This window comes from Acinonyx jubatus, chromosome C1, assembly GCF_027475565.1.
Source record: "Acinonyx jubatus isolate Ajub_Pintada_27869175 chromosome C1, VMU_Ajub_asm_v1.0, whole genome shotgun sequence".
In the NCBI taxonomy this organism is placed as follows: Eukaryota; Metazoa; Chordata; class Mammalia; order Carnivora; family Felidae; genus Acinonyx; species Acinonyx jubatus.
In genome coordinates, this window is record NC_069381.1 from 12602787 (window position 1) to 12621664 (window position 18878).

Consider the following 18878-nt stretch of genomic DNA (forward strand, 5'->3'; position numbering starts at 1 on the left):
ACCTTAATGCCCCTTCGCCACATAAGCTGACATGTCTGCAGGTTGGGGGAGCGGGACAGGGACGTCTTTGGGCTGTGCCGACCACAGGGAGCATCGGGAGGCTGAGAGCAGCGTGGCTGTCTGGTTCGAGGCATGAACTCTGCAGCCAGAGACTCTGGGATCATGCCCTAGTTCAGTGCTCAACGGCTGTGGGAACTTGGTAGGTTTTCTACCTGTGCCTCCGTTTCCTTAGATAAACACCCGAGGACAATGCTGGTGGCCAGCCCACAGGGTGGCTGTGCTCACGAGATGGGGAGTGAAGCACCCACATGGCACAGGGATCTTGGGACATATGCTCAGGGTGAGCGGCAGTCAAGTGCCAGTATCCGAACGCGGGGGTGTAAAGCCGGGGTGATGCTGCCCACGTCACCTGGTTCCTCAGGAGCCAGTGACAGTGGGGATGAAGATGCCGAGTTCCTTGCAAAATGTTTCCAACCAAACGCAGTAATGGGCATGGGCCCCAGAGGGAGCCTTGATGGACAAACCCTGGAGGGCTCTCGTGCACACATAGCGTGCAAACCCCGCGGGAGCGGAGACCCCCAGGTAGACAGGTAGCAGTAAGAGGCTCCATCAACTAATGGGAGCTAACGTGTGATGGTTCTGTGCCGTGCCCTTGAGGCGATATCGCTCATCCTTGGAGCGTCCGTGAAAGGTAGTTTTGTTCTCATCTGAAAACGAAGGCTTAGTGAACTGGTTAACCTGAGGCCACATGGTTAGTCAGGGCGGCGCTTACCTTGGGCTCTGGAAACCGCAGGCATGGATTTGAATCCCGAGCGCCCTGTGGACTGGGTGTCTTGGAGCCGATGCCTTCCTTCACGTCTGTCAACTATAATGACTGTATCTATACACTGGAGACGGGTCAATGCCCTTGTCATTGGCTTCTTGTGCAGGTTAAATGAGATCATATGGGGGAAGTGCCTTGCCTGGTGCCTGGCACATAGTAAGCCCCAGCAGGTGTTCTGGGTTGTGGTAGTCCATGGAGGAGGGAGCTCCCTGGTGAAAGTTGTCTGATGCTAGAAGCTTTCTGGAGTAAAGCCTTGGTTTTGGGTCTTCAAGGCTGGAGACGTTTCAGGGAAGGGAATTTCAGACAGAGAAGAGGTGTGAAATGGGTAAACTTCTCAAGAAGCAGATACCACCCTGTGGCTCTCGCCCCAGGTGCACGGATGGGGAGGAGAGCGAGAGGTGAGGCCAGCCAGGGGGCTAGAGACTGGTGCCTTCCAGCAGAGTTCACACCCTCTCTTGTCGGCAGTGGGAGCTGGTGGAGGGTTTTGACCAGGGAAGTTACCAGAGGCTAATGGAGGAAACCAAGGTTTTAGGGATACGGAAGCGGAGTCCGCATGGAACATCATGTTGCCAGCATGCCAATGTGTTTTAAAAACTGTAATCATTCGGGGCACCTGGATGGCTCAGTCGGTTGAGCGTCCCACTTCGGCTCAGGTCATGATCTCATGGTTCACGAGTTCGAGCCCCACATCAGGCTCGCTGCTCTCAGCCTGTCAGCACAGAGCCCACTTCAGATCCTCTGTCCTCCTCTCTCTCTGTGCCTCCCCCGCTTGCACGCTTCCATAAATAAATAAATATTAAAAAAGAACGGTATTCATTCAACACAAGTTGATTTAACAAAAACATGCCAGCCATTTGGTGGGACCATGGAAGCAAAAGACAACAACTTGTCCGCCTTAGAGCCTGGACTCTGGTGGCACTTGGAAGATAGACAACAGGCCAAAAGACATACAACGTGTGTACTTGGATACGGGCTGCAGGACTCGTAAAGGCCACTGCTGTGGTGACGGCTGGGAGCAGAGCGAGTGGACAAGGGAGGGCTTCTCTGACGGGGCAACCCTTGAGCTCAGACTTGCCTGACGAGAAGCACCTGTTCCCAGAAGAGCTGACACAGGTGTTTCAGACGGAAGGGAAAGGGAATCCAAGGCTCTTGGGGAGGACAGCGTAGGCTATGGCCCGGGGACAGAAGGACCAGAAAAAGGCTGGAGGCCTGTGCTCTGTGGGAGAGGGTAGAATATAGTATTGGAAAAGCAGGCAAAAGCTTCATAATACAGAGTCCAGAATTAACTGCCGTTTGTTCTGATTTGGTTCAACTTTTTTCTCCACTGGATTATTCCCATCAGCACAAAACCTTAACATATTATTTGTCATCTATTTAAAAAAAAAAGCCCTCCAAGCCTCCTGGGGCCCCATATCCCTCCATATCTATTGTTGTATTTCTTTGCTTGCTTTCATGGCAGAACTCATCAAAATCGTCTATACTTGCCGTCTCTGATTTCTGTTCTCCCAGCCTTTCTTTTCCCGAAAGCTTTTAATTTTAAGAAGCGTTCATATTTCGAGAAGGTGCGAGAACAGTTCAATGCACTCTCAAAAACCCTTCACCTATATGCACTAGCCATTATCTTCTGACCACATTTGCTTTGAGGCTGCTTCTATATGCACACGCTGTTTTTTTTTTTTTTTCCTCCCATCTACTTGAAAGTAAATTGCATGACATTTTACCTTAAATACTTCTTCATGTATCTCTTTAAAATCAAGGATATGCTCCTTCGAAACCACCATATAGTGATTGAATGCAGGAAATTTAACATTGAAGATACAACCCATATTCAAATATCACCACCAATAATAGTTCCCTAAGTGTTCTTTTTAAAAATTCACTTAAAAGATTTGCATGCGGTTAAGATTTATCCTTTCTGATGGGTGCTTCTAAATTTTGACAGATGCATGCAGACATGTAACCAAGATATAATCCAATTCTACCGCCCCCACCACCAAATTCCTCCGGGCTCCTATGTAGTCAACCCTTTCTACCAGCCCCGCACTCTGGGCGATCACTGGTCAGTTTTCGGTGTTTACGGTTTCTGCCTTTTTGCAGAATGTCCTAGAAATTCAAACTTACGGATTTCTCCATACTATTGTACATATCCATAGTTTCTCCTTTTTACCACTGACTGGTTCACCAGTTGGATGGACCTATCATTTATTATTCATTGCTCAGTTGGAGAACATTTATGTTGTTTCCAGGTTTGGGTAATTTACACTGGTGTAAAGGCTTTTGTGTGAACATAAAATTTGGTTTCTCTTAAGAATAGGGTTGCTGGAGTGGCGCCTGGGTGGCTCAGTCGGTTAAGCATCCGATTCGGGCTCAGGTCATGATCTCGAGGTCTGTGAGTTCGAGCCCCAGGTCAGGCTCTGTGCTGACAGCTCAGAGCCTGGAGCCTGCTTCGGATTCTGTGTCTCCCTCTCTGCCTCTCCCCCGCTCACACTCTGTCTCTCTCTTGCTCTCTCTCAAAATAATAAATAAACACTTAAAAAAACTAAAAAAAAAAAAAAAAAGAATAGGGTTGCTGGGTTGACTGGTAGATGGGTGTTTAACTGTCCAAAACTTCCAAGCTATTTTCCTGATTGAATCTTTTTATGGTCCCACCAGCAGTGTATGAGAATTTCAGTTCTTCAAATCCTTGCCAGTAGTTGGGATTGTTCTTTTTCAAAAAAAATTTAGCCTTTCTAGAATGTATATAGTAGCATCATTGTGGTTTTACTTTGCATTTCCCTAATGATTTACGATGTTTGGCATCTTTTTGTGTGCTTCTATATCATCCATACGGCTTCTGTGATGAAGTGTCCAAATGTTTGCCCCTTTTTAAAACGTTCATTTTTTTAAATTACTGATTTTTGATAGTTCTTTATATATTCTGGATATAAGTCCTACATCAGAAGTGTGATTTGCAGGTATTGTCCACCAGTCCTGTGGCTAATGTTTTTCATTCCCATAGTCGTGTCTTTTAAAGAGCGGAGCTTTTAAATCTTGATAAATCTAAAATCTTTCCTTTTATGGGTTGCACTGGTGGTGTGGTATCTAAGGGCATCGAGATGTTGCTAGATAAGGTCATGAGATTTTCTCTTACGGTTTCTTTTACAAGCCTTATAGTTTGGGGTTTTATAATTGCAGTTTGCATGACCTATTTCAAGTTAGTTTTTTTGTGTTAGAGATGAGGAATGGGTGAGGTTATTTTTTTTTTTCCCTAGAGAGAGGTTTAATTTGTTTCCAGCATTGTTTGTTGGAAAGACCATCTTTTGTCCCTGCAATGTCCTACCTGTCACCTTTGTTCGAATCACTGGCTGTATGTTGGAGTCTGGACTACGCGGTATCTCCCTCTATTTATTTATGTTTTCTTGGGTTTCTTCCATCAGTGTTTGTAGTTTTCGGCATATTTCATGACACATTTTGTTAGATTTATGCCAAAGTCTTTTACGGTTTTTGATGATATTATGAATGGCACTGTTTTTAAAATTGTGATTTCTAGCTGTTCATTGCTAGTACATAAAATAGAATGATTTTTAAAACATGGAACTTGAGTGATGTGATTTGGCTAAGCTCATTTATTAGTTGTGGGATTTTTTTTTGTAGGTTCTCTGGGATTTCCTACATAGATAATTATGTCTTCTGGGGTGCCTGGGTAGCTCAGTCAGTTGAGCATCCAACTTCAGCTCAGGGTCTCAGGGTCCATGAGTTCGAGCCCTGTGTCAGGCTCTGTGCTGACGGCTCGGAGCCTGGAGCCTGCTTCGGATTCTGGGTCTCCCTCTCTCTCTGCCCTTCTCCCGCTCACGCTCTGACTCTCTCTCTCAAAAATAAGTAAGCATTAAAAAAATTAAAAAAAACCCTGATAATTATGTCTTTGGTAAATAGGAGAGTTTTCTTTCTTCCTTTGCAATTTCTATGCCTTTTCTTTCTTTTTCTTGCCTTATTGACCTGGGTAGGACTTCTGGTTCATTGTTGATTAGGAGCAGTGAGAGGTGATGTCCTTACTGTTCCTGATCTTAGGGGGGAAAGTTCCAGGCTTTCACCATTATCTGTCGGTTCTTTGTAGATGCCCCTTATCAGGTTAAGGAAATTCGCTTCTAGTCCTTGCTGTTGAAACTTTTTGTTGTGAATGCACATTGGATTTTAGCCAATGAAATAGTCAAGTGGTCTTTCTTCTTTATCTGTTACTAGGTCGAATTCTGTTGACTTTAAAATATTGAGCCAGCCTTCCATTTCTGAGATACACCCCATTTAGCTGAGGTGGCTTATCCTCTTTGTATATTGCTGGGTTTGCTAACATTTCACTGAGAATGCTTTTGTATCTACGTTCACGAGGGACTTGGGTTGGTAGTTGTTGGGTTTTCTTGTAATATTTTTGATTTGGGTGTCCAATCAAAACAAGTTGGGATGCGTTCCCTCCTCCTCTGCTTCCTGGAAGAGACTGTGCACAACTGGCTTTGCTTCTTCCTGCAGGGTTCAGTAAAATTTACCGGTGAAGCCAGTGGGACTGTCATCTTCTTTGTTGGAAGGTTTTTAAACTAAAAATTCATCTCTTTCATTGTCATGGGGCTATTCAGCTTATATAGTACTTTTTGAGTGAAACCTGGCAGCTTCTATCTTTGAAGGAATTTGTTCATTTCACCTACGTTGTCAAATTGATAGGCAGAAAGCTGTTCATAATATTTTCTTTTCATGTCTGAGTTTGAAGGAATGTCCCCTCATTCCTGATATCAACCCTCTGTGTCTTTCTGCCCCTCCCCCCACCCTTGGTCTGACTAGCGGTTTATTAATTTATTGATCTTTTCAAAGGATCAGCTTTTGGTTTTCTTGAGTTTTCTCTCTTGGTTTCCTGTTTTCAACTTCCGTGATCTTACTCATCACTTCCACCCTCTGCTTGCTTTGGGGTGAAGGCATGCTTTCTTTTCTGGTTTCCTGAGGTGGAAGGCTAGATTATTGACTCGAAAGCTTTCTTCTTTTTCTAATATGAATACTGAATGTTATAAATTCCCTCTGAGCACTACTTTACCTGCATCCCACCCATTTTGATAGGTTATATTTTTATTTTCATTCATTTCAAAATAGTTTCTATTTCTTTTTTCTTTGGCCTGTGAGTTCTCTAGACTCGTACTGTTTAATTTCCAGTTGTTTGAGGATTTTCCGATATCATTCTGCTTTTGACTTCTAGCTTAATTCCTCTAGGATAAGAGAATGTGATTTCTGTGATTTCAATTCTACATCTGTGAACGTTTGTTTTGTGGCTCATAAGGTGGCTTATCTGGTGAGTGTCCCACGTGCTTTTGAAAAGAATGTGCGTTCTGCTTTTGTTTAATGGAATGCTTTATAAACGTCAGTTGGAAAATGAGCAAAGATGTGAAAATCCTCAACAGCCAGCTTGGCTTGTGTACTTTTTCTCTCAGTTACTGGGAAAGGGATCGAAGCCTCCAGGTTGAATGGTGGATTTTTCTATTTCTCTTTATGCATCTTTTAGTCTTTGCTTAAAGAGTTTGAGTACCTGTTCGATGCACATATGTTTAGGGTTATGATGACATTTTGGTGAGCTAACCTTTTACCACTATGCAACATCTGTCTTTGTTCCCGGTGATAGTCTATGTTCGGAAGCCAACTTGGTCTGATACTAGGGTAGCTGTTGCCTCTTTCATTTGATTCGTTCTTACGTGGTTTTATCTCTTTCTATCCTTGTACTTGGAACTAATCTTTATCATTGTATTGAAAGTGGATTTCTTGGAGAGAGTCTACAGTTACGTCTTTTTGTTGTTGTTATTCCAAACTGAAAGTCTCTGTCTTGTAATTGGCATGGCTCGGGACATTTTATTTTAGTGTAATTGTTGATACGGTTGGATATAGGGCTACTGCTTTTGTCTCCCCACCCTGCTCTGTGCTTCCATTTCTCTGTTCTGTCTTCCCTGCCATGTTTTAGATTATGTGAATGTTTTTTAGTATTCTATTTTACTTTATCTATTGGATTTTGGGGCTTATCTCTTTGTATTATTATTATTATTATTATTATTATTATTATTATTATTTTGCTTGTCCTTGGGATTGCCACATATATGCCTAGCCTTCAACGTTCTAATTAGAGTCAATATTTAACACTTCACATAGCGTGTAAAACTTGCAACCACAAAGGTCCCTTCCCCCACCTCATAGGGGTTACACGTATGACATCTGCCGACACTGGAAACCCCAGCACACGTTGTTACAATTTTTGGCTTTCAATGGCCCTACCGATTTTTAAGAGGAAGACAGTATTGTCCAACTACTTACCAAATCTGCTGTCCTTCCTTCACTCTGGGGGTTCCAGATTCTGGCATCGTTTTCCTTCAACCTGAAGAGCTTTCATTAACATTTCTTAAAGAATTGTTCCTGGGGGTGAATGTTCTTTGTTTTCCTTCAACTAAGAATGTCTTATTTTGTCTTCATTCCTGAAGGATACTCTTGGTGGGTATAGAATTCTGGGTTGACGTTTCTTTCTGATGAGAAGTCTGCAGTCAGCCTAATTGTCACTCCCCCATCTATATAATGCGTTTCCTTTTTCTCTAGAGGCTTTCAGCATTGAGCAAGAGAAAACCTTGTTTTCAGCGGTTGACTACACTGTTGTCTACACGTGTTTTATTTATTTATTTAAAAAATTTTTTTAACGTTTATTTATTTTTGAGAAAGAGAGACAGAGAGACAGAGTGCAAACAGGGGAGGAGGAGAGAGAGAGGAAGACACAGTATCTGAAGCAGGCTGCAGGCTCTGAGCTGTCAGCACAGAGCCTGATGCGGGGCTCGAACTCATGAATGGTGAGATCATGACCTGAGCCAAAGTCGGATGCTCAACTAACTGAGCCACCCAGGCACCCCTACACATGTTTTACTTTTTAACGGATTCTCTTCAGGATGTGCCGAGCTTCCTGAGTTGGCAGATTTATGTCATTCACCAAATTTGGGAAATTTTTAGCCATTATTACTTCAAATATTTTTTATTAAAAAAATTGTTTTAATGTTCATTTATTTTTGAAAGAGAGAGAGAAGGAGACAGAATCTGAACTGTCTCCTGACAGGCTCTGAACTGTCAGGACAGAGCCCAACATGGGGCTCGAACTCATGAACTGTGAGATCATGACCTGAGCTGAAGTCAGACGCTTAACTGACGGAGCCACCCAGGTGCCCGGCTTCAAATATTTTTTTACTGTGGGACTTCAGTGACATGAATATTAGACTTTTTTATATAGTCCCATGGGTCTCTGAGGCTTTTTTTTTTAATTATTTCTTTCCTGTTTTTCAGTTTGGAAAATTTCTATTGATACCATTTTTATTTATTTTTTGAGAGAGAGAGAGCGCATGCCAGTGGGGAGGGGCAGAGAGAGGGCGGGGGAGAGAGGGAATCCCAAGCAGGCTTTGTGTTGTCAGCACAGAGCCTGATACAGGCCTTGAACTCACGAATCCTGAGATCATGACCTGAGCTGAAATCAAGAGTCGGTTTGTTGCTTAACTGACTGAGCCACCCAGGTGCCCCCTCTATTGCTATCTTAATTTCTCTTATTCATTGCTCTGATGCCTTTATTCTACTGCTACACAGATTTTTTTTTTCTTTTTGACAAACTCCAGCTATTATGCATACCTCTTGCTTCTTTTTATAGTATCTACTTCTCGCTGAAAACACGTGTCTGTCCATTCACTTCCAGCCTGTCTACCTTGACGTCCATTGTAGCAGCTGCTCAGATGTCTTCAGGAATATTCCAGCATCCGGGTCAGCTCAGGGTTGGCATGGGCATGTTTTCCCTGAAGGAGCGGTCAGTTACATTTTCCCGATTCTTTGCGTGTTGAGTAATTTTGGTTTCTGTGTGGGGTGTCCTGAATGTCATGCCGTGAAACCCTGTGTTCTGTGAAACTCCCCTGGAGCTCGGCTTGCTTTCTTGGTTCTGTTTTAGTGGCCCACAGACATCCAGCGCCCAGGTGGGCTCAGACCATCCTGGGGACAGTGGTTCCAATGTCGGGTCGGCTCGTAGGGCCTTCCCTCTGCTGCTTTGGGTCAATCCCTCACAAGCACAGGCAAGCCTGGGCTCTGAGCCAGTTCTTAACGCAGAACGAGGGGATCCCTCCTCTGCTGTCTTCTTTCCACATTCTCTGACTTACAGAGGCCCCCTTTCCTGATCTTCTGGCCAGAAAGACAGGTTTTCTCTTGGTCTTGGTCTTACTTGTCAGTGACCCACTCCTGAAGCCCTGCTGGGAACCTTTTCAGAGAACAGGGAAATAGAACGGCCGAGAACCTCACCTCCAAGTTTCCATTCTTCTTTCATCTGCTGCTTTGGCTTTTCTTTCGCTTTTTGCATCTTGTCCGATGTTGTGAGTTACATTCAGTGGCAGGCGGGGCTGTGCTGGGCTTCCTCCATCCCGACCGGTAACGGAAGCCTGCGAAAATCTTTATGGTAATTTTTTTCTGGGACCCAGGATCAGAAAATGTACATCGTGTGGGGGACTCTGTCCTGTAAGTTTGAACGCCTAACATTTCTTTTCTTGCGGACTCTGCTGATGTTGTTGCCACCCCAGAGCCAGTTTTGTAGATCCCGTCTCCCACCCCTCAGGCTTTCCTCCATTGGTGACGTTCCAATGAGATGCTTTTGCCAAGGCTACCGGTGGCTTCCGTGTGGCTTAAATTCCACAGATTTTTCCTTGGTCTTCATCTAGTTTCTCTCTTCTCGAGATACTTTCTCTGCTTGGCCTCTGAGACGCCCCGCCAACCCCTCGGCCATTCCTTCTTATCCTCTTTGCTGGTTGCTTCTCAACGCCCAGCTCCCAGACCTTAAATTACCCGCAGGCGTCGGGCTTGATCTACCTCGAGGCTCTTCGTGAGTTCACCCATCCCCAAAACTGGCAATTTCATCCACTCAGTAAGTTCCAATTATATCTCCAGCTCAGACATCTGCAGACTCTGCCGCCAGACATCGTCACACGTGCCCAGCAGGCATCACAAACTGTTTGCACATCCAACATAAACTTCCCGACTCCCTCCCTGCCCCAGACCCGCTCCTCCTACTGTCGTCTCCATCTCAGTGAGTGGGTACTTCGTTCTTCCGGTTTTACAGGCCCCAGATCTTGATGTCTTCCTTTATCCTTCTCCCAGTCCCACACTCCACCGTAACGGCCTTTCCTAAACCTATCCAGGGGCCGACCACTTCCCACCCTCGTCACTGCTTCCATTGTGCAGGCTACCTACCATCACCTGTCACCACCTTTCCACCCCCTGCTTCTATCTCTGCGGTCCCTTGTTCATATCAGCCCAAAGGATGTATGGACATCTTAAGTCAGATCATGTCCTTCCTGTATTCATCCCCCTCCAGTGGTTTCCCACGTCTCTAAACAAACAAAGGCCCGCAAGGCCCACCCAAGACCTTCAGCACCCTTCCCTCTGCCCGCTACATCCCCACCATCCTGGCATCCCGGCTGTTCCTAGAACACATCCAGCAGTTTCTTCCTCAGGGCCCTTGCACCTGCTGTTCCTTCGGCTTAGATGCTTTTCCAGGTAATCACATGCCTTATTCTCTCACTTCAGTCCTCTGCTCAAATGTCACCTGATGGAGAGGCCTTTTCTGGCTGCCCCACTGAGAACAACACCACACCTCTGTGTTCCTTGTTCTCCGTGTCCCTCTTACCAGATTTTACTTTTTTTAAAGAAATTTTTACATTTGTTTATTTTAGAGAGACAGAGCACAAATTGGGGGAGGGGCAGAGAGAGAGGGAAACACGGAATCTGAAGCAGGCTCCAGGCTCTGAGCTGCCAGCACAGAGCCCGACGCGGGGCTCGAACTCACAAACAGTGAGATCATGACCTGAGCCGAAGTTGGACGCTTAACCGACTGAGCCACTCAGGCACCCCTACTTTGCTTCATTGTACTAATCGCCTCCCCCAACTCCCCTGCCCCCGGCATGATATATCTGGTCTGGTGCTGACTGACAGTCTTTCTCAGTGGGGTGGAAGGACCAGGAGGGCAGGAGCCACTCAGTCTATGAGAGTTCTTGGTATACATAGAGGGTGCTCAGTAGGAGCTTGTGGAGTAAATGACTGTAAAAATGCTTTTGAGTATGTAGGTTTCATGTCTGTCTACTTCCTTTCTGTGTTCTAGTCCAGGAGAGGAATGGCCCACTGCCTCCCCCGCCTTCTGCTCCCAGGCCAGGTCACTTGGGCCACCGGCCTGGAGTCCCCTCCCCCCCCCCCCCCCGCCCCGCCAGCCTCCTGACGCACAACCACAGTGGGGTCGCGTGATTCCGAACGCCCAGGCCAGGGAAGCGTTCGCCGGTTACCCTGCTCTTGTGATGCGGGGAACCCGGGGGCAGAGCTCTTTTCCCGGAATGCCATCCGGGCCTGCTGCTCTCCATCACCGGGTGATGCAGTGTGAGGAATCCGTCACTCAGCCTGGCAGCATGCCAGGGAGGAGGCCGACACCTTGGCCCCATCTCTCTTCTCCTTTTTGCCCCATCTGATGTCAGAGCGATTTCAAAGCGGTGAAGCCTAGTCACTGCCCCGAGGTTGGCGGTGCGGGGGAGCCGCTGGCCGGGGCCAGGCGGTGGCTGCCGTGCTCCCTAGTCGCGGGCCACCCAGAACGGAAGCAGAGCATATAGCTGGTGGAATACCAGCCCCAGAAATAACCTTCGGGCCCAACTGCCTTCCTGGAAGTCTGTCTTACAGGAAACACCCACGCACATTCGAGACACTGCGTCTGCGGTCTGTGCAACAATTCATATTCTGCAAGGTGATTTCACGTGCTTTCATTTGTCCTCACGCCCACTGGGTTTTCCCTTAACATTTGTTTTAAAAGTTTATTTTGAGAGAGAGAGAGAGAGCACGAGCAGGGGAGGAGCGGAGAAAGGGGGAGACAGAGAATCCCAAGCAGGCTCCACACCGTCAGCTCCGAGCCCGACGTGGGGCTTGAACGCACGAACTGGGAGATCATGACCTGAGCCGAAACCAAGAGCCGGACGCTGAACCGACTGAGCCACCCAGGCGCCCCTAACATTTTTTACTTAGAGTAACAGTCACCCCTTTCAGCGTATAGTTGCATGAGTTGCCCAACACATCCAGTGATACTCACCCTCAACCCGGATATTGCACGGTTCCGTCATCACCCCAAATCCTGCCAGGACCCCTCTTGGGCAACCGCCCCCCCCCTTCACTCCACCTCCAGCTGCTGGCAGCCACGGATCTGTTTTCTGTCCTTATAATTTGCCTTACCCAGAATTGTCACGGGATTCGAATCACACAGTCGTTGCCTTTTGAGTCTGGCTTCCTTCCCTCCGTGCACTTGAGATTTCTTCTGTGTGATTATGCGTACCAGTCATTCGGTGCTGAGTATTAGTCCGCTGGATGGAGATTCGTTTATCCATTCCCCAACCACGGGATCTTTAGGCAGCCGCTGGGGTTTTGGTCGTTATGAATAGAGCAACTATTCACGTGAGCATCAGGTGAACATATGTTTTCATTTCCTTGGGAGAAAACCTAGGAGTGGGAATCCTAGGGATGGCGGGGGTGTATTTCGCTTTAGAGGAGAAGCTGCCAGACTGTTTTCTAAATTGTGTTTCCTCCAGCAGTGCTCGAGGGCACTGGTCCTCCACCTCCTCACCAGCGCCGGGTCTGGTCAGCCTCTAACCTTGGCCGTTCTCTTAGCCACACGGTGCTGCTTTTAATTTTCATGTTTCTGGTGATTCATGATGCCCAGCGCCTTTTCATATGGCTCCTTGCCATCTGTGTATCTTCTTTTGTGACATGTTGAGATCTTTTGGCCCCTTGAAAACTTGGATTGTTTTTCTTACGCCGAATTTTGTGAGTTCTTTGTATGTTCTTGGATGCAAGCAACTTATCAGACGTACGATTTGCAAATCCTTTCTCCCAGTCCGTGGCTTGTCTTTTTGTACCCTTCATGGTGTCTTTCTTTCTTTTTTTTTTTTTCCACGGTGTCTTTCAAAGTGCAAATTTCTTAAATTTTGACAAAGGCCAGTGTATCAGTTCATTCTTCTAAGGGCCAGGCTAATGATGTTCCATCTAAGAAAATTTTGCTGTACCTGAGGTCACAGTGATTTTCGCCTCTGTTTCTTTGGATAGTTTTATTATGGCTTTAGGTTTTCCATATAGATCTATGACCCATTTTGAGTTAGTTTTTTATAAGGTGTGAGGTATGGATTAAGGTTCATTTTTGTTGGCATGTGGACATCCAATCGTTCCCTACTGTTTCTTTTAAAGACTGTTCCTCCTCCCTTTCGTTGTCTCCTTCTTTGCGAAGATCTGTGTCTGGACTCCTCATTCTGTCTCAGGCACCTCTGTCACTAGCCTTTCACCAATGCCGCATCGTGTTGGCTGCTGGAGTTTTGCAGTAAGTCTGGAAATCACATAGTGACTCCACCTACCTCTCCAGCATGGCGTTTATTATTCCCCCCACTTTACGGGTGTTGGAACTGTCCATGATCATGCTTAGCCAACCTGCTGACAGCCTGGCCTCCCTTATGTAGTAACTCAGCTGCCTGGCTCCTACTCAAAACCCACATCTTGTGCCTAGCCTGATGCTCAGAGTGTGACCTTTGGGATCTGCTCTGGGTACAGGTGTCAGCCCTGCTTCTTGGTGGTGTGGCCCTGGGAAAGTAATTTTAAGCCCTCCGTGCCTCACTATCCCCACCTGTAGAATGGGTGCAACCGTGCTACCTGCCTTACAGGTGGGTATGAACATGGAATGGTTGCCAGCTCAAGCCATTGGAAGCCTGCTGCTGTTTGATCATTTTTGGCAGGCACGAATGGCAGTTTCACATCGTTCAACCTCACAGGCAAAGTCCCTCCTAGAGCTAGACAGAGGGCGTGTACCCCAGAAAGGCAGCTTTGCCGGTGGCCATTGTCACTGTCGTCACCCCTGCTCACGATGCTGTCGCTAGTACGCTGTTATCCCGGATGGCGGTGGCCCCTGAGGCTGATGTCCCTGAGTCCTTGAATCAGGCAGCCAGCCACCACTGAGAGCTTCTGGGGGCAAAGCTTCTCACCAAGGCTTCCAAGAATAACACGGCCCAACCTCTACTCCTGTGGAGCGAAAGCGTGCCCCTGGTGTAACAGAGTGTGCAAAGTACAATGGGAGAAGTGGGTAGGAAGGAGGGCGCAGCAGGACTTCCCAGGTGGGGCCTTGTAGGATGATTAGGAGTTTGGGGCTGGAGGAACATTGCAGGCACAGCCTGTGTAAAGGCTTGGAAGGGGAGGCCAGCAGGCTCTAGGGGAGCCTGAGGTTTGATTCTGGGGCGGAGCGTGGGAAGCAGCCCACCGTGGCCTGGAACGGGTTCACAAGTAACTTCCCTCCCTGTCTTTTCCTTCCACAGTCAAGTCCCGACGATCCCTGCCTTCGCCATGGCCGCGAGAACCATTATCATCGACCACGGGTCTGGCTTTCTGAAGGCTGGCTTGTCTGGGTGGAACGAGCCCCAGATGGTCTTCCCGAGCATCGTGAACTACATCCCATGCAGGGAGAACCCCGGCCCCAGCTATGCCCGAAGGCGCGTGAGTCTGGGCATCGACATTTGCCACCCTGATACCTTCAGCTACCCCATCCAGCGTGGCCGCGTCCTCAACTGGGAAGGCGTGGAGCACATCTGGTCATTTGTCCTGGAGAAACACAGGCGGGAGCATGAGGACTCCCCCGTGATGGTCACAGAGTGCCCTCTGAGGGAGCCCGCGGACCGACAGAAGACCCTGGAGGTAAGGCCTGGCACTTTGTGTTTGGACATGAGGAGGGTCGGGAGCTCCGTTTTCTAAAGAATCTGCCCCATCGCTGTCTCCTGAATACCTACTGTGTGTCTGGCACCTGTTTTAGGCAAGATGGGGTTCACAGAGTTTCCTCCAACAGACGGGAACATGGCAGTTGAAATAGTCTATGAAGATGGGGAGACGCTGGGTACTTTGCTCATGGATTCCGAAATGTTCAGAGATCATGTTCCATCCTTGGGGAAGACTTGACCTTGAATAAGTTACCCACTAAGAATTCCGGAGAGTGATCACTGCTAGAAACAAAATGAAATGGGGTGATAGCTGGCTGGTGGGGAGATGGTGATTAGGGAGGGTTTCTCTGAGAAGGTGATTTCAGTCACCAGGGAGGATGGGAAGAGGGAGGCAGGAAGGTGAAGTCACAGGGGTTGTGTCTTGTAGGCCCGAGCCTGTGGGTGGGGAGGGCTTTGATTTTACCCTAAGTCAAGTCTTGGCAAACTACAGCCAGTGGGCCAAAGTGGCCCACCATCTGTTGTTATAAATAAAGTTTTATTGGAACATAGCCATGTTCACCCATTTACATATCGTCCTTGGCTACTTTCATACCACAGAGCTGAGTAGTTGTGGCAGAGACTGTATATATAGCATGAAAAGGCTAAAAGACCTACTTATTGTAGGTTTGCTAGATAAAATGCACGTCTGAGCTGAATTTCAGATAAGCAACAGATAATACTTTAGTATAAGCGTGTCCCAAGTAATGCATGGGACATACGTACACGAAAACATTGTTGTTTGTCTGAGAGTCATATTTAATTGGGCAGCCCGTATTTTTGTTTGCTAAATTTGGCAACCCCGGCTGTCTAGCTTTTATAGGAAATGCTTGCCAACCCCCGCTCTAAATAGATCGGAAGCTCCTGGAGAGTTCTAAGTGGGATTCATATTTGATTTCCCATTTGAAAAAGAGGGCCTTGGCTTCCATTTGGGAAATGGATGGTGGCGGGACAGTATTCTGAGTCCGGGGATGGGGCAGCCCCCTCCCCCTGAGCGGGGGAGATGGGCCCGCTGGGGCAGGAAGTGGTGGCTGTGTGGCCAAAGGCCACGGGAGCCCCCACTGGTGCCACCTTTCTGTGTGTGTGGGGTCAGAAACATGGGGCTGCAGTCAGAACTGGGCAATTAGGGAGGCGGTGGGAGGGAGGCTCTGTAAAGATCTAGGGGGTGATGGGTGGGGGAGAAAATCAGCCTAGGGATTTTGCCAAACCCTAAATGTCAGAATCCCAGTTTTGCCTCCATGTGTGAAAAAAAAAAAAAAAAAAAGGCTTCACTTACCAGGAGGTGAGTGGATTTATCTCCCTCCCTGCTTCCCTCCTTCCTTCCTTCCCTCGCTTCCTTCTTTTCTTCCTTCCTCCCTCCCTTCCCCCTCCCTGTCCTTCCCCCCCTCCCCTTCCTTCCCCCCCTCCCCTTCCTTCCCCCCCTTTTCTGGAGGCAGTGGTGGATATCCTGCACTTGCTTCTTGCCTGATTTCTTCTTCCCTCTTCTAAAGAGATGGTCCAGGCAGCGGATCTGCCCTTGGCCAGCCCCCCTGGGTCCACGGCTGCTCACAGAGCCAAGCATCTCAGCACCGTTTCTGACACGCAGCTGACCCCCCTTCCCACCCCTCCACCCAAACAGGTCTCCTGAATGTGGTCGTCAAACTCCCCAGGGTAAATCTGACTCCGAATCCCTGTAGAGCCTCCCTGGTTTCCACAGCATGAGCTCCCGGGAGGGCCCTGTGCCCCACCTCCTCTGGGCACCGCCCCCCCCGCCCCCCCCGCAGCCGCCTGCCTCCATCCCTTGGGAACACAGGTCTGCACCGGCTTCCATTCTGAGAGCTGGGCACGTGGCTCAGTCTTGGGGAAGACAGAGCTGGATCGGGACCTTTTGTTCGGGGGCGGGGGGGAATAACCCAGCGTCTCTCCTCCCTTCTTGCAGATTATGTTTGAGTTACTGGATGTGCCGTCCGTACTCCTGGCCGACCAGCTGGAGATGTCCCTGTACGCCTCGGGCCTCCTGACCGGCGTGGTGGTCGATTCCGGCTACGGCCTGACCCGCGTGCAGCCCTTCCATCTGGGCCGCCCCTTACAGCCCGGCGGCAAGACGCTGGAGTTCGCGGGCCAGGATCTGGCGGCCTATCTCTTCAAGAGCCTCTTTAAGGAGGATTGCAATCGCCACAACCTGTTTCAGCTGGAAACGGTGGCCACCACGCAGATGAGCAAGTGCTATGTGCCTCAGAACCTGGGGGAGGCGCTCGACTTCCGCCAGAGCCTGCCGAGCGGCTCGGACGACAGCAACGCCTACCAGCTCCCCGACGGCACCCGCGTGGAGCTGACCCCCATGCAGCGGCTGGCCCCCGAGATGTTCTTCAGCCCCCAGGTGTTCGACCTGCAAGGGCCCGGCATCTCCCAGGCCGTGGTGGATGCCATCCTGGCCTGCGAGGCCTCCATGCACCCGCTGCTCACCTCCCACGTGATGGCCTGCGGGGGCAACACCCTGTACCCCGGCTTCACCAAGCGCCTGTACAAGGAGCTGATGGCAGATCATTTCTCCTCCTCCAAGGCCACCATGTGGGTGGGTTCCAACAGAAACTTCAGCGTCTGGCTGGGAGCGTCCGTGGTGGCCCATCTGTCTACCTACAGGTCCGAGTGGATGACCAAGGAGGAGTATGAGGAGAGTCTCAGGCTGTGACCTGTGGGCCCCTGGGTCCCGCCCCGCCCCTGGGTTAGAGGGGATTAATTTCAGTGATGGGGGCCTGGGCAGGGGTGGGGTCAGCTGGTTTTGGAATTCCGAGTTCATGAGGGTTTTTTGTTTTGTTTTTTTTAGGTACTAGGGTTTTATCTTGTTTCAAGAGTGAGATCCAGCCCATAGGAGGACGGGGGTCGACCCTGGAAGCCTTCCGGAGGCAGTGTCTCCAGGGGGTGGTCTGTCATTTGGAGGGGAGTGATCACTTACCGTCTCCCTCGTAGCCACTTAATTTTTCGCTGGCATCTCCCTTGGGCTGTCCTGCTCTCAGTTCAGTAGGTTTTAACTGGGGTGAGCGAGATGGGACCTTGTGCTGGGGTCCCAGATGGGGTGGGATGGGAGAGGTGAAGTTTCTAGTCTTACTCATTCTTTCTGGCCAGGGAGAAATTGCTACAGGTGAGCCAAAGGGCCCTCCCTCCATGGCCAGGGTTTTGTTTTATATGCAAATAAACTTCTTTGGAACCAGAGCTGGCTTCTGTCATGCGTGCCGGCAGGATGGACGGTCTCTGGGGAAGACGCGGGGAGCGGGAGTCCATGAGGACCCAGGTGGGGCCAAGGCAGCCTCTAGGGACCCGCCAGGTGGCATGTCAGGGGCCTGGAGCCTCTCATTGTTTCTCTGCCACGTTCCCTCCCTTATCCCAGATGTCCCGAAATTCTGTTAAAGTTTGAGTTTCTACTCATGTAATATTTATTTCATACACGTTAGAGGACCTACTATGTGCTAGGCACTGGGGACCACGGAGGGATAGATGCCGGGTTTTCTGGCTTCGAGGAGATTGCGATCTACCGGGGGGACGGAGGCAGTAATTGAGGAACTCTGTTTGAGGTGACGGAGACTGAAATAATCAAATGTAACAAGGTCATGTGATCTGGGGGGAGGAGGATGCCTACTTTCCATGGGGCAGACTGAGAGAGACTGCTGGGGACCGTGGGAGACCGCCCCTCCTTCCTCGGCCGTGTGGTTACACTTCCCAGCACCCCACCCCCACCCTGCAGTTAGGTAGGGTCATGTGACCATGTCACAGGCTCTGGCCAGTTCAGTGTGTGTCTGACCCTTAAAATCGCTCCATCAGCCTGCAGGATGCAGAGGATCCAATGGGGGAAGGGGGCCGAATGACTAGATGGAACATAGACCCCCCTCCCCAAGCCCCACCCAACCCTGCTACACTGCCCTGGGACCTGAGGAAAAATCGACCACCTTCAGCCACTAAGATTTGGGGGTTGTTTTGTTACAGCAGCTGTTCTGCTCACCCTGACTCATAGAACTTACTATTTATGTATCAAATACTTTTTTCTCGGGGCACCTGGGTGGCTCAGTCGGTTAAGCGTCCAACTCTTGACTTCGGCTCAGGTCATGATCTCATGGTTCACGGGTTTGAGCCCCGCATCGGGCTGCACGCTGACAGTGCAGAGCCTGCTTGGGATTCTCTCTCCCTCTCTCTCTGCCCCTCCCCTACTTGCATGCGCGCGCACGCGCACTCTCTCTCAAAATAAATTTGAACATATCTTTTTCTGCTAA

General features: G+C 49.0%; 1 protein-coding gene across 1 annotated transcript in view; it reads left to right on the forward strand.

Moving 5' to 3' along the window:
- Positions 1 to 17826, forward strand: part of ACTL8 (actin like 8) — a 60519-nt gene extending 42693 nt beyond the window's left edge. Inside the window, exons 2-3 of the mRNA XM_027058183.2 lie at positions 14208 to 14578; positions 16553 to 17826. Of these exons, the coding sequence (XP_026913984.1) occupies positions 14231 to 14578; positions 16553 to 17305 (1101 nt within the window). The 5' untranslated portion in view covers positions 14208 to 14230 and the 3' untranslated portion in view covers positions 17306 to 17826. The remainder of the gene's footprint in view (positions 1 to 14207; positions 14579 to 16552) is intronic.
- Positions 17827 to 18878: the final 1052 nt, after the last annotated feature.